Consider the following 27,891-nt stretch of genomic DNA (forward strand, 5'->3'; position numbering starts at 1 on the left):
CCGAAATACAGGAACATCCAACACATAGACACACACACAGATAAACAGAAACACACATACACAATACACACTCATCTTCACTGATCTGTCACTAACCCATCACACACAAATACATTGACTCTGCTTGATAACACAGTCACACAATTACAAGTACACTTTCATCAAATGATGTGGGCCTTGACAGAAGACAAACAGACACACACATACAAACACACACACGCACCTGGACTCAGTCAGCAGCTCGATGAAATGCTCAAACAGAGACAGGTGGAGCTCGTACGGAGCGTGCAGCCACACCTGCGGGGGGGGGGGGGGGGGAGGTCAAGAGCACAGCAATTAGCACAAATAATGACACTTCAACAATCCCATCATTGCGGCAGTACCGACAGAAAGTACTGTCAGCCAGAACAGTCAAGCAAATAACATAATAATAAATTCAAAACTTGTTTTTGTGTATTTTTTTAATTTTTTTTTTTGGGGGGGGGGTGCCTTTTATTGCTAGAGGGCAATAAAGAGTGTCAGGAGGCAAGTGGAGGAGAGAGAGATGGGGTGGGACTGGGAAATGACCCGGGTCAGACTCCTGGACCAAAGGAAGTACGGATGCTGTAGCCAGTTACGCCACAGTGCCTCCCAACCAATAACCATCTAGAATCCCAATTACACACCAGCTGAACCACCTACACAGATACCCAACAATACTCAATATAGCGCTACAGCCGGGCATGCAGCAGCATCCCAGACAAGCCCAAGCCTAATCTCTCTCTCTCTCTCTCTCTCTCTCTCTCTCTCTCTCCCTCTCTCTCTCTCTCTCCAGGGCTTCTCCAGGCCTCCGTCTCAGGCGTCTCAGGCGCGCGCTCACCTCGAAGTCGCACAGCAGGTCCTGGAAGGCGGTGGAGTTGGGGATGATGGAGGTCTCGTGCCCGCTGTCCACCGTGCCCACCAACGAGAAGGTCAGGTGGAGGATGTGACTGTTCAGCAGAGAGCGCTTCTTCTTCAGCAGCATGGCCAGCAGCTGTCCACACACACACACACACACACACAAAGTTACACACAACACACAAACCACACATAATCACACAAACACACACACATGCACAAACCCTCACACAGACATTCTGTTGTACTTCAGCACTATCATCAATCACAATCTAGCACACAGCTAAACCTGCATCAATAACTATGATTCATACCCACACACCAGCAAAAACACAATCAATTATACTCTTACAAGAACATCAATAACAATGTGTCATACACCACCCACCCCAGCTCTACCCAATCACAGACTCCTAACATCCAAACAACCATACAGCTAGCCAACATAATAGGTTAAAAAATACCGTTACCAATTATAATCAGTTATAACCACCATACGAGCGAAAATGACACAAACAACACATTAAAAATGTATGGTCACGTCAACAGCACCAGCTAAAAAAAAAAAACTGTCCGTTTTCCTAACAATGGCTGAAACGGCAGCTTTAATCTGCACTGGGTGACTTGAGTGGTGGGTGGCTGGCCTACAGTAGAGCTGATGGCTGTGCTGGATATGAGCGGCTGTAACAGGCTTTGTGCTCGTGTGATGTGCGGTCACAGTGCGGGGCGCTATCTCTCCTGCCCACCTGGTAGCCTTTGATGCGCTCCATCTCTTTGCTGGCCAGGGGGTTGCTCTTGACGACGCACACCAGCGCCTTCACTGCGGCGTACAGCCCTTCCACGTCCGACGCCATGGCGACGAGTCCCAAGATGGCCGCCGCGCCGCCCACGTACTGCAGGTTGGTGGCGACGGGCTTAGGCTCGAACGCGCGCACTCCTGAGGAAGATAAGGAGAGAGAGAGAGAATGAGTGACCACACGTGTGTGCGCACACACACACACACACACACACACACACACACCATGTACAGATCCACAGGCACACACACTCAATCACACACACAGCCAAGAGACACACATTTAACACTGAGGAGCCGACATCAAAGAGCTCACATGGAGAAGGCTGATAGCCACAAAGCTATAAGTGTTCCTTTATCAATTACAACAGGCATACCAGGCCTCTTCACCCCTAGAGCTTTCATCACATTCAGAGACACACAAAATCCTCTTGGACTTCAAAGCACCAAAGAAAGCCCCCATACCCACACACTCACACACCCGAACTCCACCACCCAAACACCCACCCACCCACTCACTCACACTCACTCACACTCCAACCCCGCCACCCACTCACACAAACACACTCCAACACCGCCACCCACTCACACACACTCTCACACACACACACACACACACACACACACACACACACACTCAAACCCCCCCTTACTCTGAGGCAGCCACCTGAGGGCTGATGGGAGTCTTACCCAGGTAGCCAATCACGGCGGCTCCTATGCTGCGGGCGGGGCCGTTGAGGTGGCCCGCTGAGTTGTTGATGAGCTTCACCGGCGTGGCGTTCTCGTGGGACGACACCGCCAGCTGCAAGGGACCATGGGAAATCATCAGATCAGATCATCAAATGAGCTGAAAATGTCATCTCTATCAATTCCCTTTTTTTACTCCTACTGTTAATTTGCCTGTACTGTAGGCCTTTCCAGCACAGAACAATACTGTACAGTACACTTTCATAATGCTGTGTGTGTGGACCTGCGCTCTGTGCCAGGGCCTGAGGCAGCCTTGACGCTGTGCCCATCTGGACGGAGTGAGCATGTGCCGGCCACACACTGACCACACACTGACCACACCTCTCACTAGCGCCAGATGGACACTCACACGGGTTCACCTCAGCACTGGTGACTTGACTTGGCACGGGAGTCTCAACATGGACAACTGGACATGGATGTGTGTGCACTGTAAGAGGAGTAATTCCTTAACAATGAGGCTAATTCAACATTAATGAAGAAACTCTTAATCCTGACAAACAAACAGACAGAGACAGACAGACAAACAAAACATAACCTCCTTTGCGGAGGTACCGTAATGAAGAAACTCTTAATCCTGATGTAATGCCTGCTGTAATAACAATGTTGCTGTTTACAAGCCAGACATGGCGTTCTGTGTGGATCTAGTAAACTCAGTGTGGGCTTCATTCAGTCCTGTGTGGCAGTTTGGCCGTGTCTCTGCAGCCCAGAGCAGATGTTTAAAAGGCAGGCGTTCAGCACTTTCTCTTGTGCTTATTGGGCTGCATCAGCAACACACACTCCTTCAGGACGCTCGCTCTCTGCCCAGCCCAGACGTTAGCCACTAGAGTCTCACCTAGGAGTGAGTGTGTGTGTGTGTGTGTGTGTGTGTGTGTGTGTGTGTGTGTGTGTGTGTGTGTGTGTGTGCTATCTTTATATCATAGTGGGTATGTAAATTGGTCTCTGTAACTGGAAGTGTGCTATCTCTTTTTTAGTGTGTGTGTGTGGGTACACAAGTTTGTGGGATGCTGATAAAGCTGGTGTACTGGAAGTGAAATGCTGCCTCTGCACTCTACCACAGATGGGGTTAAACCACACACACACACACACACACACACAAGAAAGACAGGGAGGAACTCAAGGGAGATGGTGCACAGAAGAGAGCAACTGCAACAAAGTGAGCTCCAGACAACTATGGAGGTCAAGTACTGAGGGAATGTCAATCACACACACACACACGCCCCCCACACACACACGTTGCCCCCCCCCCCCCCCCGCACACACACACACACACACGCCCCACACACAAACGCCCCCCCCCCCCCCCCCCCATACACACACGCCCCACACACACACACACACACACTTTAGAATATGACAGCAGCAGCTGCGTTAGCGAGAGACACAACTCTCCCCTGGAGAGGACCAGAGAGGAAATGTAACGCGGAGGTGTGTCCTTTCCCACCTGCTTGGCGATGGCCTTGCTGTCCAGCTTGTTGTAGACCTTCCTGATCTTGGCCACGGTGAGCGCCAGCACGGAGAAGGCGTACAGGCTAAAGGACACCTTCTCCTCGGGCACCAGAGCCACCGGGCAGGGTGGGGACGCCTCCACCTTGGACCCGTCTTTACCTGCGGGGGAAGGGCAGCACCGTCAGCATGGGGCCACTGAGGCTGTGGCTGGGGTGGTGATGGTGGTCAGTGTGATGGTGGTGATGGTGGTGGTCAGTGTTGGCTGTGACTAGAGTGTGTTATTCATGACATTTCATCAGTTCACCCCACACAGAAGATGCCAAACAGCTACCACAGCATTACAAAGTCCAACATTAAAAATCACTTTGGTTGTACATAATTGGTTGAACAAATGATACTGAAACAGTGCTCTGATCTCTCTTTCCCTCACACACACACACACAGACACATACGTACACACACACACAGACACATACGTACACACACACACAGAGACACATACGTACACACACACACACACACCGGAAAAAAACAGAGCTACAGACACAGGCAGTGAGAGCTTTACTGTAACTCACAGGGCAGGTAGACGGCCTGGAAGGTTCCGGCGTAGTTGGGCCCCAGCTCGTAGATGGCGGCCACGCTGGCGGCGGGCAGCACCTCCTCCAGGAAGTGCGTGGGGCCCAGACGCCACACCAGCGTGGACACCTGCCGCTGGGCCGGGGGCGTGCCCACGTAGCTGTACACCGCGCTCACCACCGGCGGATTGGTCGAGCCCGAGCCGCCCGGTGCGCTGTGCACGTAGTGGAGCTGCGCAGGATGTGACAAAACAGGAAATGAGGTCAGGGGAAGGGAGCAGGAAAAGTGGCAGGTGTGGCTTGAGCAGAGAAATGGGCAAATGGACGAGGCCCTGTCAGATCAGAAGGAGTCACGTCACAGGAGTCACGCCTCTGGGTAGAGTATGTACAACAACCTACCGTACCAGGGGGCCTAAAAACTTTGGCTGTTTCACTTCAATATCTCACTAAACGCACAATTTAGCTAATCAAGGCCATTATCACAACACCCATGCTAATCAGGAGTACTTCTAGAGCATGGACTGAGAAGGGGCAAGATTGAGCACTACTAGATTATCCTGTACTACACTACTTCCCTCAACACAAGGTGGCGTGGCAGACATAATTAGAGACAGCCAAGAGGCTGAGAGGCTGACGGAATTAGACTTCCCTTTCTCTCCACTGCCTCTTTTGCTAAACAAATCTCTGTGCGTTCAGTCCTCTCCACCTTAAGACACGAGAGGCGAGAGCCTGAGGCTCTGTGCTGACTCTGCTGGCACAAAGTCACGCAGGAAATGACACAGCGCCGATCAGCAAACGGCAGGAAGTGGCTTCTGCGTGTCTGTGGTTTCTGTCCTGAAACTGAATGCAATGTAATGTAGTGCTGTGTGTGTGTCTGTGTGTGTGTGTGGCAGGCTGAGGTGTTGACATTTAACATCTTGTGGTAAATCTCAGCTAGACCACAAGATAACAGGCGAGTAAGATGAGGCTCTCTCACCACATGAGAATACGCACACACTCCGCCACTGACATCTCCTGTAGGAGCAGATGGCTGAATGACAGTACTAGGGCTGTTTGACAGAACCTGTCAGGTATTCCCACACATGTCACCCCCCCCCCTCCCCCCCAATCTGCCCTCACTTGGTTGGGTCCCCTTGGGTACTTCCTCCCAGGTGCTCAACCACCTGGCTGGACAGTGGGGGGTGGTTAGGGGGTATCTCTCAACCTTGCCTCCAAGCCCTACTGGGACTGTCAACACTCCTGTATCAGTCCAGAACAGCGTATCTGTGCTTTCACGAAAAGCAGGCTGTGGAAATCGCCATCTGCCAGCCGACACAGACACCCATTCATTATTCATTCAAGTATGATCCACTTTTTAAAGAAGTATGCCAAACCTGCAAGCACTGGTACAGCGGTGCCCACTGGTTACGGGCTCGCTTTGACCCCTTTTCCATAAACACAGAATGAGCTGGACGATGACTTCTGGGACAATGACCTCTGATGACACTCACGGTGCTCTACAAGAGGACGTGCGTAATCTCTGAAATAAGAACACCGTTTTCTCGTCGGCGTCTCTCCGATCAGATTAGAGACGCTCTGCTCTGCGTGTTATTCCAGCTTGTGGATACGGGTGCTTGCTCTCGCTCTCTCACTCTGTTCTCTCTCTCTCTTGCTCATCATGGGGGTGGCACTGGGCTAATGAAGTGCAAAGCAAAGCACGCACGTCTGATCTCTACAATCTGGGTGCTGGACAAACTGGTGATTCTGTCAAATGAATCGAAGAAAAAAAGTAATGTCTAAGAAAGGGCTACTAACGCCCGAAACATCACAATATAAAATGATTTATCAGGAGCTCATGGTGGCACTGGGCTAGCAACCTCAGCCTTGGCGCTGGCATTGAGGGCGTGATGGAGCATTGTGGTGGGTGGGTAGTTGAATGGGGGCAGTGAGGGTGGTGTGTGTGGGGGGGGGGGGGGGGGGGGCAGGTTAGTGTCTCACCTTAACGGTGCTGACCATCTGGCCGTCGATGTAGAGCGTGGCCATGCTGTTCTTCAGCATGCCCCTGCTCATGACCAGCACCAGGTGGTGCCACTGGCCCTCGCCGATCAGATCGCCACACCGGAACCGCGCGCAGCACGGCAGGATCTCGTAGAACGACGACTCCTCGCTGAAGTCATCCACTGAAGAGGGGAATGAGAGATGGAGAAAGAGGGAGAGAAGTGTGTGTGTGGAGGGGGGGTGGGGGGGGACAAGAGAGAGATGAGAGAAAAAGGGAGGTATAAAGTAAAATAGAGAAGCAAAGAGAAAGAGGGGGCAGCCATGTGAGGGAGGACAGAAACAAAAGGAGAGAGAGAGAGAGAGAGAGAGAGAGAGAGAGAGAGGAGGGGAAAGGCAACGGGGGGAAAGGCAAAGGAGAAGGAAGTGAGGTACTGCTGACAGTTCCAGCTGTGTCCTGCCTGTGGCCGACACGCTACATGGACGTGTGATCTCACACTCAGATACAGACCAGTTTGAGCCAGTCTGACACTGACCATACACTCTACTGGCCAACAAGCCTGCAGTCAGTTAAGAAATGCTGATGTATCAGCCTGCCTATTAAGATGTGTCACTTATGAAGTCATGCACACACATACACTCACACTCTCTCTCTCACACACACACACACACACACACACACACACACACACACACACACACACACACACACACACACACACACACACACACACACACACACACACACACACACACACACACACACACACACACACACACACACACACACACACACACACACACACACACACACACACACACACACACACACACACACACGTGTTGATGTCTGATACACATTCTGAAACCACACAGACTGTTTTTATATTGTAAATAAAACAGTGAAGTCAGAGCGACTCAGTCCGTTGATCAGTAGGCTGTGCATACACATGCCCCAGGCCAGGAGTACATGAGTCTGTTTTGGAAGTCGCTCTGCTACTTTTTCACTCAATGTCTGCAAGCTGAACTGTTGCTAGTCTGCATGTCTGAGTGCCCTGTCTGTAGGGCTGGCCACTTTAGTGATTCTTTTTTTTTTACCTGACTGCATACAGTCTGACTAAGTTTCTCACTTCTCCTAAGAGATCTTCTCGCTATGCATCTGTCTGTCTGTCTATGCGTCTGTCTGTGTTTAACTGTCTGTAAGCAGACAGCCAGACAGAGACATGTAGACAGACGCTAGCGGAGCTGTGGGCCTGTCTGGGTATCTGTCCATTTGCCCAACTGTCTCTGTCTGCATGCATAAACATCTGCCTGTCCAACCCATTTGCACTTCTATCCGTCTCCCTGCTGATCTGCATAATGTCTTCATCTATTTGTCTGCATTTCTGTCAGCCTGTCCCCCAGTCTTCTGCATAGATACATAAACATCTACCTGTCTGTCCCTGTATCTGTCTGTCTTTGCATCTGTCTGTCTGTGTGTGTGTGTGCATCTGATCTGTCTGTCTGTCGTTGTATCTTGTCTGTCTCTCTGCGTGTCTCTCTGTGTGTCTCTCTGTGTGTCTCTCTGTGTGTGTGTCTCCGCTCCACTCCTACCGTAGTTCTGCAGCAGCTCCTCTTTGGTGGAGACGATGAGCGAGCGGTCCTTGGCGGACAGCACGACGGCCAGGCACACGTAGTGCTGCTCGGAGGAGCTGGCCCGCCGCACCATGGTCAGCAGGCGCACCGGGTGGTTGTGCGGCGGCGTGCTGAAGCGCTCGATGCAGAACCAGCACGAGTAGCTCAGGCCCGACGGAGGGGGGAACAGACGCTCACCTGCGGGCGACAGATAGAGAGGGAGGGAGGTTACCACATCCGGCTGTACACGTAAGGAGCAGCATTACAGTACATCAGTTGTCTTGATGGTGTGTGTGTGTGTGTGTGTGTGTGTGTGTGTGTGTGTGTTAGGTGAGTGTATTATTGTGCGTGTGTGTGTGTGTGTGTGTGTGTGTGTGTGTGCGCATGTGTGTTCGTGTGTGTTCGAACGAGAGCTCGTGCCCACACTAAGCTCGTGCATGAGCTGAGAGTGGAACAGCCACCAATCAGCATGAGGAAAACGCAGGGAAAACGGCACCGGACATGATGTATTTCTGGAAAATGGCGACGAGGAAGTGCCTTGCTAATCGGCGAAGCTAATCAGTCAAATCCTGACCCCCTGCCCCCCTCTATGCTGCCTCGTCCACACCGCCCCCCAACACTGTCCGAACGCCCCCTGGGGGGCGGTACCGCCCCCGTTGAGAAACCCTAAACTAGAATTACTGAAGGAAATTCAATTATGGTTTAGGGATAAACCTGGCTTAAATTAATTACTTAAAAAAACCCTTGTTCCAGTAACAATAGAGAGCAACGGATATATTGCATATCATGCACTTTGAGACGCTAAAAGGTGCGGGGCGGGCCACCTGCAGTGGGTAAACGCAGAGACCACACGCGCACACAAGTCTGTGCTATACTGTCTCTCCAACAAAAAACATGGGCGGAAAACCACAGGGGTTCCTTGCAGAGCGAGGAAAAGTGAGTGAGAGACCGAGAGTGTGAATGGAAGACAGAGTGCTTGTTCTCTCTCTCTTTCTCTCTCTCTCTTTCTCTACTGCTGCTGCAGCAGTGTCTCAGAGTCGGGGAGAGCACGATGATGTCATCCTGTAAAATGGGTCAGGGGCGGCCAGTCGGGTGCCTGCCTATAAAAGTCTGAAGGAGCCAGCCCCAGGCAAGCAGCCCTGCTTTACAAGCCCCCACTCTCATGAATACTACAACACCCAGTATGCACTGCAGGTATCGCTCGCCCCGTCTGCACCACTTACAATTCCTCTGAGGGGAAACCGATGCTGCTGCGGCTACTAAACTACACTCACACTCACACACACTCACTCTCTCTCTCTCACACACACATACACATACACACACTCTTAAAGAACGTATAGAAGAGAGACACAATACAGAATCACGTCAAGAGGCAGTCCACCCGGTCTAGACAGACTAGACAGGCTTTTATTCCAGTCCCAGACTTCAGACTGATAAGTTGTGTCTGAGGCTCCACAGCACACTCGAGTCTCTCACTTCCACTGCCATCTGCTCTTGTGCTCGAGCCCGCTCCAGGACAAACATTTAGATTGAGTCATTTGGGGAATCTATATCTGAATTCAATCTGCAGACACAACTTAAAGCCAATCGGTCTCAGGGCTGATGAGTTCTCTAATGTGAATGTTTGTGTGTGTGTGTGTGTGTGTGTGTGTGTGTGTGTGTGTGTGTGTGTGTGTGTGTGTGTGTGTGTGTGTGTGTAAGAGAGAGAGAGAGAGAGAGAGAGAGAGATTAATGATTCACATGATTTGTGATTATGTGGGCTAGATGTGAGTGTGTGTGTGAGTGCTCGTGATGAATAATTTTACTTAAAACTGAGTATATGTGTGTGTGAGTGTACACAAGTGTGTGTGTGTGTGTGTGTGTACACACATGTGTGAGTGAGCAAGTGAGAGACAAGAGAAAGGGAGAGCGAGGGAGAATACAAAATATCTCTCCAAAAATCAGGAGCATATGGGCAGGGAGTTAGTGTGTGGTGTGTGTGTGTGTGTGTGTGTGTGTGTGTGTGTGTGTGTGTGTGTGTGTGTGTGTGTACGTCTACTAACCCGCTCCCATGCCACTGAGCACGGCTCCATCACTGACTCCAGATGTGTTGGCGTTGTTGGAGGGGGCGTTGTGTGGGGCCAAGCTTGGCAGGAACAAACAGCTGTGGAACAAATTCACACACACACACACACACACACACACACACACACACACACACAAATAAAAAGTTATTTTGCGCAATGTTTTGACTCAACACAACCAAAAATATTTTTAGCAGGTGCACGACGCATTTAAGCGTCATTCTTGACATGAGCACACAAATTCCCAACAGTGTGAAAACAACACACTCCATCCATTCCCATCTGCCAGCGTCATAAAAATAAAGGCATTTGAAAATCCATTAAATGTATGTGTAAATAATGCACTGTGTCTAAAACTGCAGTACCAGGGGACATGTATGCCGTCTGCTGCGTACGCTCATTTGTTATGGGGGAGCAGAGGGGGAGTTGGCAGCGAGCCTGGTACCCAGTGTCTGTCTATACGCACATAGCGTGGGATGTGTACCCCAAAGGCCTTTCACCCCGACAGAGTAAGGAGCAGATGAAGTGTTTATCAACACACACACACACACACACACACACACACACACACACACACACACACACACACACACACACACACACACACACACACACACACACACACACACACACACACACACACACTATATCAGTGGCAAATTAAAAACCTGTCAACAAAAATATGAAACCCCCCTCCATGGAACGAGTGTGTGTGTGTGTGTGTGTGTGTGTGTGTGTGTGTGTGTGTGTGGACAGCACTGTTGATGAATTGATGACACATCTGCCTCTCCCACACATCTCTTGACTCTTGTCATGATCTCTCCATCTCTTTCTCCCACTCCCTTATTCCCTTTCTCTCCCTCTCTCTCTTCTCCTCTCACTCATTAACACTCCCCTTATCTACCCTCATCTCTCCATTTCACATCACATCACCATTATTCTCTCCATCTTCCTCCCTTGATCGCGCTCTTTATTTTTCCAATCTCACCCCCTTCATCTTTCTCTCTCTCATTCAACCCCCACCCTCTCCTCCCCTCCATTCACCCCCAGACATGTTCCTCAGCCTGGCTAGGTTGGGCTGGGTCTACCCCCCCCCGCTCTCCCTGCGCCCCCGTGGCTGTGGCTGTGCGGGGCAGGAATGCTGCTGATGAATATTTGATGGGTGCAGATGGGCTCCTGGCGCTGCTGGAGTGCACATCCTCTGGCTGAGCGGCCCGGCGACGGCCCGGCGACGGCCCGGTGACGGCCCCCCGCCTGCTCCAGACGCACCATGGCCACACCATGTTCTATTCAGCCCGGTCAGGACACGTTTATTTATAAAGATGCACGCGGAACGGAACAGAACAGAATGGAACACTGACTGTGTTGTAGTAGAGCAAAATAACGCTGTCGCTAAGAGAGAGTGTAACAAGTATAAACGTAAAATGGTGATGATAAACACTAAACAGGTTAAAGAGTAAAATTATACCTAAGAGGTTGATTTTGGCTGTTCACGAGTGTAAAGGAATTAAAAAGAAAACCTGAATGCTTAAAAAAAAAGTAGCATAGCATGTCCTAAAAGAGAGACGATGAATCCAAGGAATACTTGGAGTGCACCTATCTGCTTTGGCCATTGGGAAGGGTCTGGAAGTAGTCTAGCCCTAGGTGTGATTATGCACTGTGTGTTCAGTCTCTCTTCAATGGGTCTTTGTGATCCACTGTAATATATGCACTTCCACTGTGTATCTGATTGTGTGTGTGTTTATACAAATTATACTATTTCATGACCGTGTACTGTATGTGTGTATGTGTATATACAAACAGCGAGTGTGTGTGTGTGTGTGTGTGTCTGCTCGGCTTGTGTGATTTTCCAGTAGGATCCAAAGCAGCGTTAGATGAGGGCTTTAGACTCCAGACTGTCAGGGGCTTTGCAGTGCCGTCCTGCAGTCTGCCTGCACAGATCTTCCTCTGGGCCGCCCCACTACGATGGCTTAACACCATCCACCTCCTCCACCACCTTCGCTACCTCCACCACCACCACCCCACACGCCTGCTCTCCTCACGGGGACAAGCCCAGGACAAGCCCAGGGGTAGACTTGAACCAGTCTGTTGTACCCGGAATGCGTCTCTGTAAGCAGATTTGTGTATTTACGCATATAGACCAAGAGCCTAAGGTCTTGATGAATGGGGTGGTTTATGAAAGGTTCTCGGAAGTATTCGCAAGTCTGATGTTTAGCTTATTAGTTCTGCCCTAATGCTTTGCTTTTTTTTTTTTTTTTTTAAGCAGAATTTGGTTTGTTCATGTGATCATTGCAAATAGGATTTATCTTAATCTGAGCATTAACAAATCTATATATTCCCTCATTAGAGCAGGAACTTTAAAATGATCTCTGATTCATCAAGTACAGTCACTGAGATTCAGCGGTGACCAATGAATGACATTTCCATTGTCATTCCAATTCCATTTACAATTCTGCGCGTGCACACACACACACACACACACACACACACACACACACACACACACACACACACACACACACACACACACACACACACACACACACACACACACACACACACACACACACACACACACACACACACACACACACACACACACACACACACACACACACACACACACACACACACACACACACACACACACACACACACACACACACACACACACACACACACACACACACACACACACACACACTATTCTCACCCGAAGCCCTCCAATGACGTGTCGAACTCCACAAAGGCGGGCGTGACAGCAGAGCCATGCAGCCGGATGTCGTGTGGCGTCGTCATGGAGACCAGGCACTTGACGCGTGTCAGCGGCACCGTGCTGTCCTCGGACGAGCGCACCAGGCTGCGGCTGATGCGGTATTGACTGGTGTCCTCGGTCGTCACGGCAAACACGCTGTCCGGCCCGAAGCCCTCCATCGACATGGTCATGCTACCTGTTGATCCGCATCAGAGGACAGATTGATTATCATCATCATGATTGATTGATTGTCAATAACAACGGCCGTTACGGCTAATTGGCAGATAACACCATCTCTACTACAGGACACAGCAGTGAATTGTCAACTTCTATAACTGTATGTGCTATTGACAAAGCCTGCACAACTACAGATCAAACTACTACAGGTCTTGTGAGTGTTGACGCTGTTGTACATAGTAGCAGCAGTGACAACATTGCTGTGGTACAATTTATAGCAGGGACAACAATATGCACGGCAGCTATGAATAAATCACTCAGGTCAAACGGTCAAGCTAAGATGTAGCATGTAAGTGGAGCTCGAACATTCACAAACATGCATGCATGGCCTTAGAAAGCCCGTAGGTCCTCTCTAGGTCACTCTGAAGTGGCGTGACAGGTTAAGTCCAGCCATCAATCTCCGTTCGAGCACGAGCAACTCAGCTTCCTCTTTCGCTCCGGGCACTTCCTGTTTTACGGGGGACTAGGGTGACATTCCTGCTGCTAAATGACGTATTTCCATTGTACACAACTTTCAGACGGATATGACTGAGGAACAAGTCATCTAAAATAGATGGATAACGACTAAGGGGATTGTGTGTGCCTGTGTGTGTGTGTGTGTGTATGTGTGTGTGTGTGTGTGTGTGTGTGTGTGTGTGTGTGTGTGTGTGTGTGTGTGGGAGAGAGAGAGAGAGAGAGAGAGAGAGAGAGACAGAGAGAGAAAGAGATAGCGAGAACGAGAAAGATAGAGTGAGTGAGCACATCTCTGTGAGATAAGGCCGTGCTACTCATTAAGCTAGAGTAATTTCAGGGGATCCTTTTTATGAAATGTCCAGTTGAAAAACAAAAGATTTGTCAGAGGCCTCCTCGCGAAACACCACGTCATTTTCTCTGCTAATTAAAAAGTCTGAATAAGCCATCTCCTGCAGGGAGGTGCAGCACTCAACCCCACTACTCACCCACCGGAGTGGAGGGGAGGAAGAGAGAGAGAGAGAGATGGAAAAAGATCCAGATAAAGAGAGGGAGAAAGAAAGACAGAGAGATAGAGAGGGAGGAGATTAGGGAGGAAAAGAGGACAGGCTTTGTCTGAGGCTAGAGGTAACTGATGCCTTTTTAAAGAGGCTGTGCTGCTGGGCTGGTAAAGATGGAAATGTCCATCCTGCCCTAATGACAAACAAAACAGACATAGGCATAGACTCATTTTCTCTCTCTCTCTCTCTCACTCTCTCTCGCTCTCTCTCGCTCTCTCACACGCACACACACTAACATTCGAGGAGCAGTGCGTGATGTGAAAGTTTCAGTGGTAAGTGGTGTGTGTGAGAGAGTGTGTGTGCGTGTTTGTGCATTAAGGTCTGCATGTCTGTGTGTGTGTGTGTGTGTGTGTGGGTCTTACTTCTCTTCTCCGCCTCATAGCTGAGTGAGCTGGGTGTATGCGTGTGTGTGTGTGTGTGTGTTTGTCTTACAGTACTTCTCATCACAGCCTCATAGATGAGTGAGCTGAGCTTGTGTGTGTGTGTGTGTTTGTCTTACTTCTCATCTCGGCCTCGTAGCTGAGCGAGCTGAGCTTGTGTGTGTATGTGTGTGTGTGTGTGTGTGTGTGTGTGTTTCTTACTTCTCATCTCGGCCTCGTAGCTGAGTGAGCTGGGCTTGTGCACGCGGTACTGCTTGAGCAGCTTCTTGTCCCAGGCGCCGCAGTTCAGAGGGTTGCCCAGCCGCAGAAACTCCCTGCCAGAGCCAAGACAACAACAACAACCAGGAGCATAAACAACATTGGCATGGAGTCAGAGCGTCTCTCGGCCCGTCTCACGCACAAGCGCACACACACACACACACACACACACACACACACACACACACACACACACACACACACACACACACACACACACACACACACACACACACACACACACACACACACACACACACACACACACACACACACACACACAGCAGGGCGATGAGAGCAGGCAGATCTGCTGAAGTCAGGAGCCTGCCCAGGCTGGCTACTGTAGCCTACACTTGGGGTGTTATTGAAACGGACTGGACGCTTGGCAGTGAGGGGCGTGGTGTGTGAAAGTGATCAATGGGGACAGCGCTGGGGCCGTAACGTGACTGGACAGTACCGGAGGACGAGCGAGAGAGAGAGGAGGGATTGATGCTGAGACAGAGAGACAAGGAGTGATGCAGAAAGGGGGGGGGGGGGGGGATTGGTTATTGTTGACCGAGACTCTAAGAGGCATAGTAAAATGAGAAAAAGGAGAAAAAACATCTTAAAACCTGAGCGTGTACTGATCCAGAAACAGAAGGGGACAAAGACGGCAACGAGACACATGATATGGATAAGAGAAGTCAAATAGAGAGAGACACACAGAAGGGAAGAGAGGAACAAGGGACGAGAGACAGACGCAAAGAAGAGACAGAGAAACAGAGAGAGAGTCTGACTTGAGTTTCTTCACAGCAGTGGCCCGAGCCACGCAGAGACCTTCAGGGATCTTTTCATATGAAAAGCAGCGCACTCCTCCTCCACCCTTATCCACCTCCTCCTCCACCCTTATCCACCTCCTCCTCCACCTCCTCCGGGGGGGCCGAGGGGCCGCCGGCATCCCTCATCATCTCCGGCCGCTCGAGCGGAAAATGGAAAGCGCTAATGCTGCGCTGTGCTGGGCCTGCTCGCCTCCACACCCCGCCAGAGGGAGAGAGAGTAGAGAACAGAGAGAGAGAGAGAGAGAGAGAGAAAATTGAGAAAGCGACAGAGGAGAGAGATAAAGAGAGAGAGAGAGAGACAGAGAGTAAGAGAGAGAGTAGAAAGAGAGAGAGAGAATAGAGAAAGAGAAAAGGAGTAGAAAGAGAGAATGAGAGAGAGAGAGAGAGAGAGAGTAGAGAGAGTGCGAGTGAGAGCGAGAGCAAGCACCCGTATCCACAAGCTGGAATAACACGCAGAGCGTCTCTAATCTGATGGCCAGCGCCGCCCGCTCTCTATGCAAAGGAGCATGATGGAATAATGTGATTCTTAGTTAGCGACTCAATTCCCTGGGTAATACCGCACCTCCTGCCCCGTGCTGGGAGGGGTGCAGAGGGGAGAGGTGGTGGTGGTGGGGGGGGGGTAATGGATTCTGCAGGGGCAAATGGAATAAGACGCGGGGGTAATCGTTTGAGATGGGAGGCAGTCGGATGGACCCGAGCTGACCGGCTGCGTCTGGTCTGGTGTCCGATGTGCAAATGTAAACATGCACCAGGACTCCGGGAGCGCACCGGCCCACGACTCAAAACAACAGGTGTAATCTTTCAGACAAGAACTCAGAAACACACACACACACACACACACACACACACACACACACACACACACACACACACACACACACACACACACACACACACACACACACACACACACACACACACACACACACACACACACACACACACACACACACACACACACACACACACACACACACACACACACACACACACACACACACACTCCAGGGTCAAGAGTTTATTCCAAACTTTTTTCAAGTGGCGGCCTTATGACTCCTAAGGCTTTGTGCAGGCATATGAAGCCAACAATAAGCACACACACACCCACGTGATGTAGCCCATCATGATTTAGGCACATGTGTTCCTCACATGACTTTATCAGTGCCCTTCATCTCACTAAGAATAAATCTAATCCAGCTCCTGATAAAAACGAAAGTACCTGCAATGGCCAGATGCTTTTCTTTTCCCTTTCTTTCTTTTTTTCTATTTCTTTTTACGGCTCTGACCTGATTCACGGAAGCTTTACATGCAAACGCATTCACGAGCGCTTCCTGATGGACGAGAGCCAAGGCAGGAAGTCTTTAACTCGACTCTAGCTTGTGGACACAGTCCAGCGCCGGACTTATTAGCCTCTTGACCTTCACAGTGAGTATATCAAACACGCTCTTTTGAAACGGCGTGTCCAGTCTGTCAAAGCATGACATTCCACAACACCTAATTTCACCCACAGTGACCACAGGAGAGCAATGACCCTGAACAACGGCGGGGGCTGCTGTTTTAAAACTGACCCGCAGGACCCCGTCTCTGGGTGGGTGATGATTGTCTACCTGAACATTATAGCTACTATGGAACTACTAGCCACATGACCAAGTAATGAAAGAAACAACTCTGGCTTTAAAACTCACATGCTATACTGGTCCGAATGTGTTGAGCAGTGGCTTACCTGAGAGGCATAATTAGGTGCATGGCCACATTGCTCACAAGTGAAGAGACAGACGCAGGCTCCCTTTTATAGGCCATTAAGGCCAACTGGTCTAACCCATCTCCAGTGAACTATGCTAAGCTAGGCTAACGGTGTCAGAAAAGAGAAGGCCATGTATCCTCTAAACTATGAGGTAGACAGCAAATCTAATCAGCCCCCCCCAAACAAAACGTGCCATGTTCCTTTAAGTTTTAAGGTTGATGCTGTTCTGTTCTAGCCGTGTCGGGGGGGGGCGTTCGGTCGTACCTGAGCACCATGGGCTGCAGGGCCTGCGAGGCGAGGCGCTCGAACATCCTCTGCAGGGGCGGGTGGAGCGGGTGGTCCTCGTCGGCCAGGGCGCAGCTGCAGCGCTGCAGCAGGCGCGAGTGCAGGCCCGCCTCACACAGGACCTGCTGGTTCCGCTCCGAGTGCACCAGCAGCTGCAGCAGGTTGGCCACCGCCAGCTGCAGGTCCAGAGCATGCTGGGAAACACAAGGAAAGGATTAAACATTAACTATTATTATATACGTTACATGGTATTAGTAAGCAGTACTAAGTACTTTTTAGTAGTAAGAGGAAATAGTATACACCACAGGTGTCAAACTCAAGGCCCGCGGGCCAAATGCGGCCCGCCACATCATTTCATATGGCCCGCAAGAGCTTACAGGGTCTGATACAGTATGTGGCCCGCGAGAGCTTTAAAGGTCTGATACAGTTTTTGCGTATAGGCAATACACTGCAATACAATGCACGCACGTGAGACTGACAGGGAGGCAACATCAACCACCTTCCTCTATGATCAGTGTAACTGGCTACCTCAGATGTGATAGCAACGCGAACGTGTGAAAACAAAATAGACCAGTATTCTAAACTATTTTAGCGAACGGAGCGCCTAAATTACGCGCTCGGTGTAGCCTGCCTGTGAAACGCATGATTGTTTGAAGTGCGTGTGGTTCTTTGAGAGGGGAATCGATGTAAGTTACTTTGATTTCAATTGGTAGTTGTAAACTACGTGATACGTTTACGTCTACGTTTAAAAAGTATACATAATTGTGTGTAGTCCTATCCAAAAAAATCCAGCTTCAAAACCTTGCTAATCGAGCAAATGATTGTTTGGCCAAAAGTGAGCCTATTCCGACCGAGAAAAGGTGCATTCAGATCAGGCAAGCATAGGTAGGCTAGAAGTTTGTTGTAATCCTGTTGCTTTGCATTTTCATTTCGGTTCAAAACGAGCAACGTAGAATCCACACAACACCTTTCAACTTCAAAGAAAAAGTCCACCTTGACCGTTCGCTTCTACTGTATGTGTATAGAACGGTGTAGTGATGCACTTTTTGACATGTCAGTTTGTTTGCATCACTGGCTAGATGTAAAACTGCATTTCGTTACTGGTATTTCGCTTGTGCAATGACAGTTAAGTTGAATATACTCGAATCTAAAAAAAAAAAAATCCATGGCATGACCTCTTCCTGACTGACCAGTGACCCTCATTGAAAAGTCAAACTGTATGGAACTGACAGAGGTTTTTGTTTTGTTTTTACAAACATAGCAATAATAAAAAGAACATGTCATGCTGATACCTTTTGCTCTTCTCGATTTTAGGGAAGTTTAATACCGATGCTAAAGATTTTGTGGTTGGTGCTACAAATCTTATAGTTACATCTGGCCCTTTGAGGGCAAACCTTGTGCTGATGTGGCCCTCGGTGAAAATGAGTTTGACACCCCTGGTATACACAGTATACAAAGTTGGTTGTACAGCAGCTAAAGAACTTCATCAAAACTCACGTATGCTATCTTATGTTATATAAAAACATCATGCACATCACGCTCAACGAGTCCATACTCAGTCCTAATCTCCAGTTAGAGGGAAGAGTCCCTACTAAGTCCTGATCTCCAGAGAGAAGAGTCCCTACTAAGTCCTGATCCTCAGTCAGAGGGCAGCAGGAAAGGCATTGCTTCATCTTATTCACTTCTCTCTAAGCTCCTTCTTGGCTCCGATATAAAAGCACTGTGAAGGGCAGGTGTCAGTCTGCTCTGATGAATAATTTCTTTAAGGTTTATTTCCTCCTCTCAAAAAAAGCAAATCGTCACCACCTCCCAGGGGAAGATGAAACCGTGGCAGGTATAGAGAATAGGCTAGGATCCGATAGAATGGCAGGTTTTTGTGCTTTAAAGTCATTTACTCAGGCAATCAAACACAACTAGTACCATCCATTCACTGACAAAGTTCTTTGAAATTGAGCGGACAGGTGATCATTAGAGCAGCGGGCGGGCGGGCGGGAGGAGACTGTCCTGAAATGGCCCCCTTTATTTCAGTCCGTCTTTGTCCTCTTCTGTCCGCTCAATACGGCTACTTCCCCCGGTCCCTTGGAGGACCCGGCCTGCCATTGTTATATCAGAGGGAGCCGAATCAGTCAGCCCACTGCCAGAATCTTTTCCACTTCCACTGGTCTCTGTGTGTGTGTGTGTGTGTGTGTGTGTGTGTGTGTGTGTGTGTTTTAGGATAAAGTGTGTTAGTGGAAGTGTAAATGTGTGTATATCTGTGTGTAGGTGTTTGTTGGGACAGGGAGATATGTGTGTGTGTGTGTGTGTGTGTGTGTGTGTGTGTAGGACTGGTGTGTGTGTGTGTGTGTGTGTGTGTGTGTGTGTGTGTGGCTACCCTGAAGCGTGTCTGCCCAGTCTCTCCCTCACGCTGAGCCCATTACAAGGCTGGCGGGGGGGCGGCCCACACCAGAACTGAAGCATGACAGACACCGTGCCCCGGAGATGGGCTCTATTAAGAGTACAGCGGAGACCAGGCACACACACACACACACACACACATATATATATACACACACACACACGCACACACACTCTGAGGTCGAGGTGGAGTGGGGTGGTTGGCGGGTGCTTTAGGGGGGGCAGACGGCCTCCACCCCTCACTGCTCCAAGTATCAAGGCTAATGCCTTCTGAAAGGGGCTTTTTGTCCCTTTTGACAAAGTCTGAAATGGATGGGTAATTGTTCCATCTTGGAGGCGAGTTACTTGAGAAGTAACCTCTGCTGCACAATGTCACCTTTAAAGGACAGACGGGTAGCACGCTGACATGCTATTGTTGCCGCTCCTGTTGAAGCACCGTCAGGGCGGACTAACTAAGGGCACACGCCAAGATGACTGCCTATCATCTCCCATTGATGACATTTCATCATGCTCAGACTGACTCTCAGACAAGGACAAGTCGACGCATCTGTCTGCCATTAACAAGGTGACATAGTGAGGAGCTTTGCACAACACTCACACACATATACACACACTGTATACAACGAGGAGTCCATTGAAGCGGTGAGTAACTGCTGCTGGAGATACTACAAAACGTTAACCTACACAGGAACAATGCCTTCTGTAAGTACAGGTACACTATAATGACTACACAGGCTACATTGCTTATTGTGCAATTTCACAGATTAATGTACACCATTGACATAATATGAGACTCTATGGCATTAGTACAGTGGTGCAATAAAAGGAATTATTTTCTTCTATCTCTCTCTACTTCTTTCCTTCTTTATTTCCCTCGTTGTTTCCCTCTATCTATCTCTTTCCTTCGATCTCTCTTTTACTCCTTATATCTTTCTCTTTCTTTCCTTTCTTCTCTTTCATTCCTTCTTTCTTCCTTCTTTCTTCCTTTCCTTCTCTCTTTCTTTCCTTCCATCTATCTCTCTCTTTCTTTCCATCTTTCTTTCCTTCCATATCTCTATTTCTTTCCTTCTTTCTTCTTTGTTTAAAAGATGTAGCATGATAAATGCTTTTGTAAAATAAAGATGCTTGTAAATTCTATTCGATTTCTTTCCTTCAATCTCTTGCTCTTTCTCTCCTTCTTTCTCTCTAGTGCCCCTCTGCCGGCCTGTCTCCAGGGCAACCCGGGCCTCGTGTCTTACCTCGGGCTGCGTGTCGGAGCAGACGGAGGCCAGCAGGTCCAGCATGGCCAGGGCGGCGCCGGGGTGGATGACCACCGGGTCGGCCGAGTGCAGGGAGGAGGAGGACGAGTTGCCCAGGTGCAGCTTCAGGTCCACGGGCACTTTGGCCGGGGCGTTGTTGGAGGAGGAGGAGCCATGGTAGCCATGTCTGAGGGAGCAGATCGGGGTCAGTCAGCAGGACTCATGATGACCGTACGGAGGTCAAGTGCTGAAATCATAACTAATTAAAATAACCATAGGGTGACAAAGAACATACTCCCAAATGTTACTAAACCGTTAAATTCCCATGAAATCCCAAACTATGCTTTTATTCTCTCCTAAGTCAGATTAGGGTATCAATCCAATGTTCATTTTACGTCTTGCTGCGTCTTTGTATGCATGTAAGTTACACACATGTGGGCATATTTCTGAGAGCATGTTGATCTGTCTCTGCAAATTTGTCTGAATCTATGTATCTGTGTGTGTGTGTGTGTGTGTGTGTGTGTGTGTGCATGTAGTTGTGTATCCGTGTGTGTGCATGCGTGTGTATTCAGTTTTTGTTTACATGTCTAGGTATACTGGACGCCTTCTCCTTTCTGTCTTCGTTGTGCTGTACAAAACTTTACCAAGCCTTTTTTCTCAGAAGTGTGTGTGTGTGTGTGTGTGTGTGTGTGTGTTGAGCTGCAGGCTTGGGCAGTAAGTTGTGAGCTGCTGCTGCTGGCTCAGCTGTATAGAGGCTGCAGAGTGGCCAGCCAGGAGAGGAGCTTTGGTCCGCCGTGCATCACCTTCTAAAAACACCCCCCCACCCCACCCTTCCCCTCTGCAGAGGAACACTTTCAGAGCCACTCCCCTTTCAAACTGAATTAGCTGCTGTGGAAAGACAAGGCAGTGAGGATGCAAACCACAGACCAAAGCTCCCCAGTCAGAGAGACAGAGACAGAGAGAGAGAGAGACAGACAGACAGACAGAGATAGAGAGAGAGACAGAGAGAGGTGAGCAGAAGCTTTTAGAGAATCAGCATTTGGTTTAATGTGCAAGCAAGTGCAAGCTTACAGGCTGGAGCTGCCAAAGCAGCTAGTCAAGGACACACATACATGAGGAGAGAGAGAGACAACAGAGGGGGGGAGAGAGAGAGAGGGACAGAGAGAGAGAGAGAGAGAGAGAGAGAGAGAGAGAGGGCAGGAAGAGAGAGGAAGAGGGGATATGGAGGAAAACAGAGAAACAGACTCAGGGAGGAATGAAAGATCCCAGGTGTTTATAAACAGCTACAAGACTGAAGTGGACAGGGCAAGAGAGGAAGAGGAAGAGGAAGAGGAAGAGAGAAAACAAAGACAACCAAAAGCCCCGTACACAGTGTTAGCATGTAGCATTGACAGGGACCAGAGAATGCCAGTGAAAGCCATGTCACTAACTCACAGGGATGGCAGCTGAAATGACATTTGGAAAAATAAAGTCAGAAGGTACTGAAGTAAAGTAAATTTAACGAATTTTTTTTTTATATAAAAACAAGAATTGAGGCACTCCTCCAGAGAAAAAAAAACTTAAATACTGGCTACATGACTACACGTAACACGTTTCAACTTATAGTGTTCAGCAGGGCATGGCAGACAATCATAGGTGTGTATGTTTACCAAGCAGTCTTAACTTTGACTCGATTGAGGAAACTAGTGATGGGAGTGGAACACTGCCTGGAGTTCCTCCAGTGTTTGACACGTCAGGAAAATAAACACGGGGGAAATGTTTCAAACTGCTGAGTACACAGTGGCAATGTTCATTATTTTGAATATGCAAATAGCCACAGCTTTTGTAGCAAATGCTTGTTTCTGTTTGTACCAGCTTGTTATATTTAGAAAATGTCAACAATGGCAGACATACTGGACATCTAGGGCTTGAAAAGTCCAATAACAATCAGCCACAACATGCTGACTGCCAAGGGAATCACTTTATTTGTGTACGGGGCTTAAGACATTGACCATTGACACACGCACACACACACACACATACACACACACACACACACACACAAAGACTGACACAGTAAGTGAGTGAGTATCTGAGGGTGAGAAAGTGAGTGAGTGTCTGGAGAGAGACTAGTAAATGAGTGAGTGACAGAGAGAAGGAGGTAAAGGGGACAGGGTTAAGAGAGAGAGAGGGGGGGGGGCAGTAAACTGTAAACTACCTCTTCCTGGTGAGCGCTGGAGTGCCCCAAGGGGAGGGCAGGGAGGTCTCGTGTGTCAGGCAGGGGGGCACCTGCTCCGCACGACTGCGCGCACATACACACAAACATGCAAATGTATACACACACACACGACCAGTCGGACAGACACACACACACACACACACACACACACACATATGCACACATTGCATTCAAACACACACAAACGTTTCAACATGACACACACACACACACACACACACACACACACACACACACAACCAGTCACACAGACACACACACATTGCATTCGAACACACACAAAAGTTTCAATATGACACACACACACACACACACACACAGGCATGGCAAAGAGGGTTACGAGTACAAGAAGAGAGGACGGGGAAAACAAGAGAGAGAAGAGGGAGAGGGGGCTGTTAGTGTAAGCTGGAAATAACTAAGCAATGCATGTACACTACCAGGAGCACAGCTATAGCACATGCATGTCTGACACACACACACTCTCTCACACGCGCACACATACACTCACACACACTCACACACACACACACACACAGACTGCCAAGCCAGACCCGTAGCTAGCTGTGGCGAGGCAGGAGGAGTGGGTGGTCAGGGCAGGTCACGTGCACATTCAACATGTCAGCAACCCCGACAGAGACTCCAGGGGTCAGCCAAAAGGTCACCTGAGGGTCACCGGAAGGTCATGAACTCTGACCCTCTTCCCTCCCTCCACTCAGTGTCTGCTCCTGTCCTGTTCTGACCTGAATGCTGCGTTCTCCCACAGACGGTCTCCACTCCCAGCCAAAGAGCCAGGCAGGTATATTTATAGTATTGGCCAGAGACAACCAGGCCAGTAAGTAAGTAAGTAATCAAACAAAAAAACAAACAAACAAACAAATAAACAAACACACAGATAAACATTCTGATATATTGCCCAAGATCATTTCTGTAAAGGGGAATGGAGGCTGTCCAGAGGACTGGTCCCATCTCTAAATATGGGTGGCAGTCAAGGTAGTGGCTAAGCACGCACAAATAAAAGATGTGGATTGGTACTGCAGAGCGCAGGGGCTCCTGAGGGAGGTTATTTAGGTGGGAAGAGAAATGAGATGGTACAGTAGTCTGAGACCAAGACTGGGACTGGGGTTGGAAAATAGCCGTGCTTTCAGAAACACTTTTATTTCCATACTGTTTCTCCAAAATAATAATCTATCTGCATCTATGGTGTGGGTAGACACTATGAATTCCCCATTCTCTGTTAATAATCCATTACGAGACCCATGTGTCTAAAAAAAAAATACCATAACCACTTCAAAGTGTAGTCAACCCCTGCACACACACACACACACACATTTACACACATTCACACTCACACACACACACCCCCTTTTCCGCTGCTTCCCAAACCTACGTGTCCTCCTCCACCCCTCCCGCCTCACCTGTCGAACGAGTCGGTGGCCATCTTGTACAGGTAGATAAAGAGCTTGCCGCAGTGCCTGAGCGTGGGGCTGACGCCGTCCGTGGCCTGCGTGGCCTGCACGGGGACCAGCTGCTGCTGCTGCTCCTCCTCCAGCATGCGCTGGAAGGGCTGGGCGTTGGAGGGCCGCGCCGTGACGGCGCCCACCTTCTTGGCGTCGGAGAAGCAGCCGAGCAGGCGCACGGCGTCGGCCAGCTTCTCGTACTGGATCTCGGTGCGGAAGTAGTGCGAGTTGGCCGGCTCGTAGCGCATGGCGGCGGTCAGCGTGCAGAAGACGGCGTGCAGCAGCTCGAAGACCTGGTTCTGGTTGGCGCGCTCCCAGCCGCTCTGCGGCGGCGAGCACAGCGAGCGCTCCATGGCCACCAGCAGCGAGGTGACGTACACGAAGCCGCCCACCTTGCGGAAGACGGTGCGCGTGCGGTGGCTCTCCCGCAGCACCGCCAGCAGGGCCTGGAGAGAGGGAGAGAGGGAGAGAGAGAGGGAGAGAGAGAGAGAGAGAGAGAGAGAGAGAGAGAGAAAGAAGAAGAAAGAGAGAGAGAGAAAGAAAGAATGATAGAGAAAGACAGAAAGGGAGAAAGGAAGAAAGAAAGAAAGAAAGAAAGAGAAGGGAGAGAAAGACAGAAAGAAAGACAGAAAGAAAGAGAGAGAGAGAGAGAGAGAGAGAGAGAAAATAAAAGAGAGTCCTGGGGTTCAACATAATTCACCTCCACAGGACAGAACACCGACGGCTGTGTCGCGAGTCTGTTTTTTCCTGCTCCTGCAGAATTTCAATTTGTTCTCTAAACAGTGTTGTGTGTGATTGAATCAGGACCCCTGAGAGAACTCAACTCAGCCCAGGCGAGCGCTCAAAAGCATATCTCACACGAGGCCTTCTTTTGAGAGACTCACTCACCGGCATGACTCACTACCGTTTCCCAGGAGTCTCTCTCTCTCTACTCCTGCGTTAATGTCAAGGACGTCATTTCGCCTCATCATCAGTGGCCCACTGCAATGCCTCTCAGAGTGCTTCTCCACAAGAGGACCGGTCAGTTTGTCAGTTTGTCAGTCAGTCGGTCGGTTCTCTCTGCCCACTCTCCCCCTTCGGCTCTCTAAAAGGTTTCCATTAAGGCCCACTCTTTGGGAGAGGAGGAGGACAGGTCTACTAACAGGAGGAGTGAGCACAGGAGCACAAGTTTCAAAAACAGCCTTCGCCTCAAATAAAGACATAGTGCCAAGAGTGTGTTACTGTATGTGTGTGTGTGTGTGTGCGTGTGTGTGTGCATGTGTGTTCCAGTTCCATATCTATTGGTCTAAAGAAATTAACGTGGAGCACGACATATGACTTTAAGCTCTCCAAATTGAATTCTCATGAAACATCTTAAATTAAAGGCTGCAAGGTGACAAGTGTCGCTTGACAAAATATGACGTGAAAGCAACAAAAATTATGTCTGCTGGGGAGTCACGAAACATGTCCCGAACATCAGAAAATGTTAATGTTGTCCAGCGACACTTGTCACCTGGACTATAAATTGTCTTTAAGACATCATGTTTAAGGAACAGAGACTCCAGAAAACATAATGTGCTGCTGTGGCACTCCACACACATGAGAGTGCTTCTGCACATACAGTACAGCAGATACAGCTGCACTGCTGCACTGCTGCTCTGGACTTAATTAAATCTCCACCATCCTGAGCACACATGAAGGCAAGTGGGAAATCATTTAGGACGCTTTGGATCTATTGATTTGTGAATCACACTGGAAGCAAGTCAGGGGAAAAAATGCAGCATGAATTTAGACATCAGTGAGAGTCTGAGATATACAGGTATACAGGTCTGGGTTCCATCATGCCGCCAGTGTAGTAGACAGCATCTGGACAATCAAATTCCCTCTCTCATAATTCTTCGAAAACAATTCTGTGTGGAAAAACAGACGCAGGACAACTGAATTGTTGTAAAACGTACAACTGAGACACACCCCTAACTTTGTTTACGGATTATAACACAGCCAAATGACATCATGAGATAATTGAGTGCACTGACCTCAATGGAAACCTCTGTTTGGGTGAGGTCTGCCTCCCTGTCCATGTATGTGTGTGTGTGTGTGTGTGTGTGTGTGTGAGAGAGAGAGAAAGTCAGAGAGTATGTGTGATGTGCGTACATATGTATGTATGTGTGTGTGTGTGTGTGTGTGTGTGTGTGTGAGTTAGTAAGAGAGCGAGAGTGTGTCTGTGTGTGTGCATCTTACCCTCAATATGTCAGTTTTGAGCTGCAGCTCTGTGGCGGGCGCTGAGTGCATGAGCCCCAGCAGAGTGCCCATGTCGTCGTCTCCGCTGGGCGACAGCACCAGCTGCTGGATGATCATGAGCGCCTGCTCGCGGCACTGCCGGTACTTCACGATGTTGTGCACGCAGCGCGCCCCGCCAAACTCACGGAACAGCCCTGAGACGAGACGAGACGAGAGGAGAGGAGAGGAGAGGAGAGGAAGATGAGACCAGAGGAAGACAAGGGACAGAGGGATCAACAGAGGGTTCACCATAGTTACGGTACAGTGAGAGAAGGAATATACTGTATGGAGAAATACAAGTCAGTGAATTAAACATATGAAAATGAAGCAGACCAGAAGCAACCATGTATAAATATGTGCAAGTGCAGTATACTTTTTTTTGCCTCAGGTACACTTCCAAGTATCCTACAGTGTACAAGTACAAGTACATCGTGTTGACACTAGTCTAAATAGGCCCATTTCTCGAGACATAAGCACTAGTCTTTGTGTGGTGAATGAAGAATATGTGCTTTAGCATAGGAATACATGAATAGCCTTCTCCAGTTCAGTAAGTGCATTAACACCCATTCATGATGAAACTGACTCTCGTCGAGGAGGAGAGGAGGAGAGGCCAATCAGAGACAGTGTGTATGTCTGCATCACGCTGGAGGAGGGGAAACCTCTCTCTGCATTCCTGATCACGTCTCTCCTTTAAGGCTAATTTTAGACGGTGGAATTAATATTTGATACTTCTGTCGAGCAGAT

At 49.3% G+C, this 27,891-nt stretch overlaps 1 protein-coding gene across 3 annotated transcripts in view; it reads right to left on the reverse strand.

Annotated features, from left to right (window-relative positions):
* Positions 1 to 27,891, reverse strand: part of wdfy3 (WD repeat and FYVE domain containing 3) — a 102,533-nt gene that overhangs the window by 39,323 nt on the left and 35,319 nt on the right. For all 3 annotated transcript variants that reach the window (XM_062543203.1, XM_062543204.1, XM_062543202.1), the window contains exons 11-25: positions 27,109 to 27,302; positions 24,847 to 25,334; positions 21,214 to 21,400; positions 17,561 to 17,775; positions 14,678 to 14,790; positions 12,808 to 13,045; positions 10,074 to 10,174; positions 8,008 to 8,226; positions 6,418 to 6,599; positions 4,441 to 4,672; positions 3,861 to 4,024; positions 2,363 to 2,474; positions 1,623 to 1,813; positions 860 to 1,012; positions 224 to 297 (exon numbers count right to left, since the gene is read on the reverse strand). In XM_062543203.1, the coding sequence (XP_062399187.1) occupies positions 224 to 297; positions 860 to 1,012; positions 1,623 to 1,813; positions 2,363 to 2,474; positions 3,861 to 4,024; positions 4,441 to 4,672; positions 6,418 to 6,599; positions 8,008 to 8,226; positions 10,074 to 10,174; positions 12,808 to 13,045; positions 14,678 to 14,790; positions 17,561 to 17,775; positions 21,214 to 21,400; positions 24,847 to 25,334; positions 27,109 to 27,302 (2,863 nt within the window). The remainder of the gene's footprint in view (positions 1 to 223; positions 298 to 859; positions 1,013 to 1,622; positions 1,814 to 2,362; positions 2,475 to 3,860; positions 4,025 to 4,440; positions 4,673 to 6,417; positions 6,600 to 8,007; positions 8,227 to 10,073; positions 10,175 to 12,807; positions 13,046 to 14,677; positions 14,791 to 17,560; positions 17,776 to 21,213; positions 21,401 to 24,846; positions 25,335 to 27,108; positions 27,303 to 27,891) is intronic.

This window comes from Sardina pilchardus, chromosome 8 (genome assembly GCF_963854185.1).
Source record: "Sardina pilchardus chromosome 8, fSarPil1.1, whole genome shotgun sequence".
Lineage (NCBI taxonomy): Eukaryota > Metazoa > Chordata > Actinopteri > Clupeiformes > Clupeidae > Sardina > Sardina pilchardus.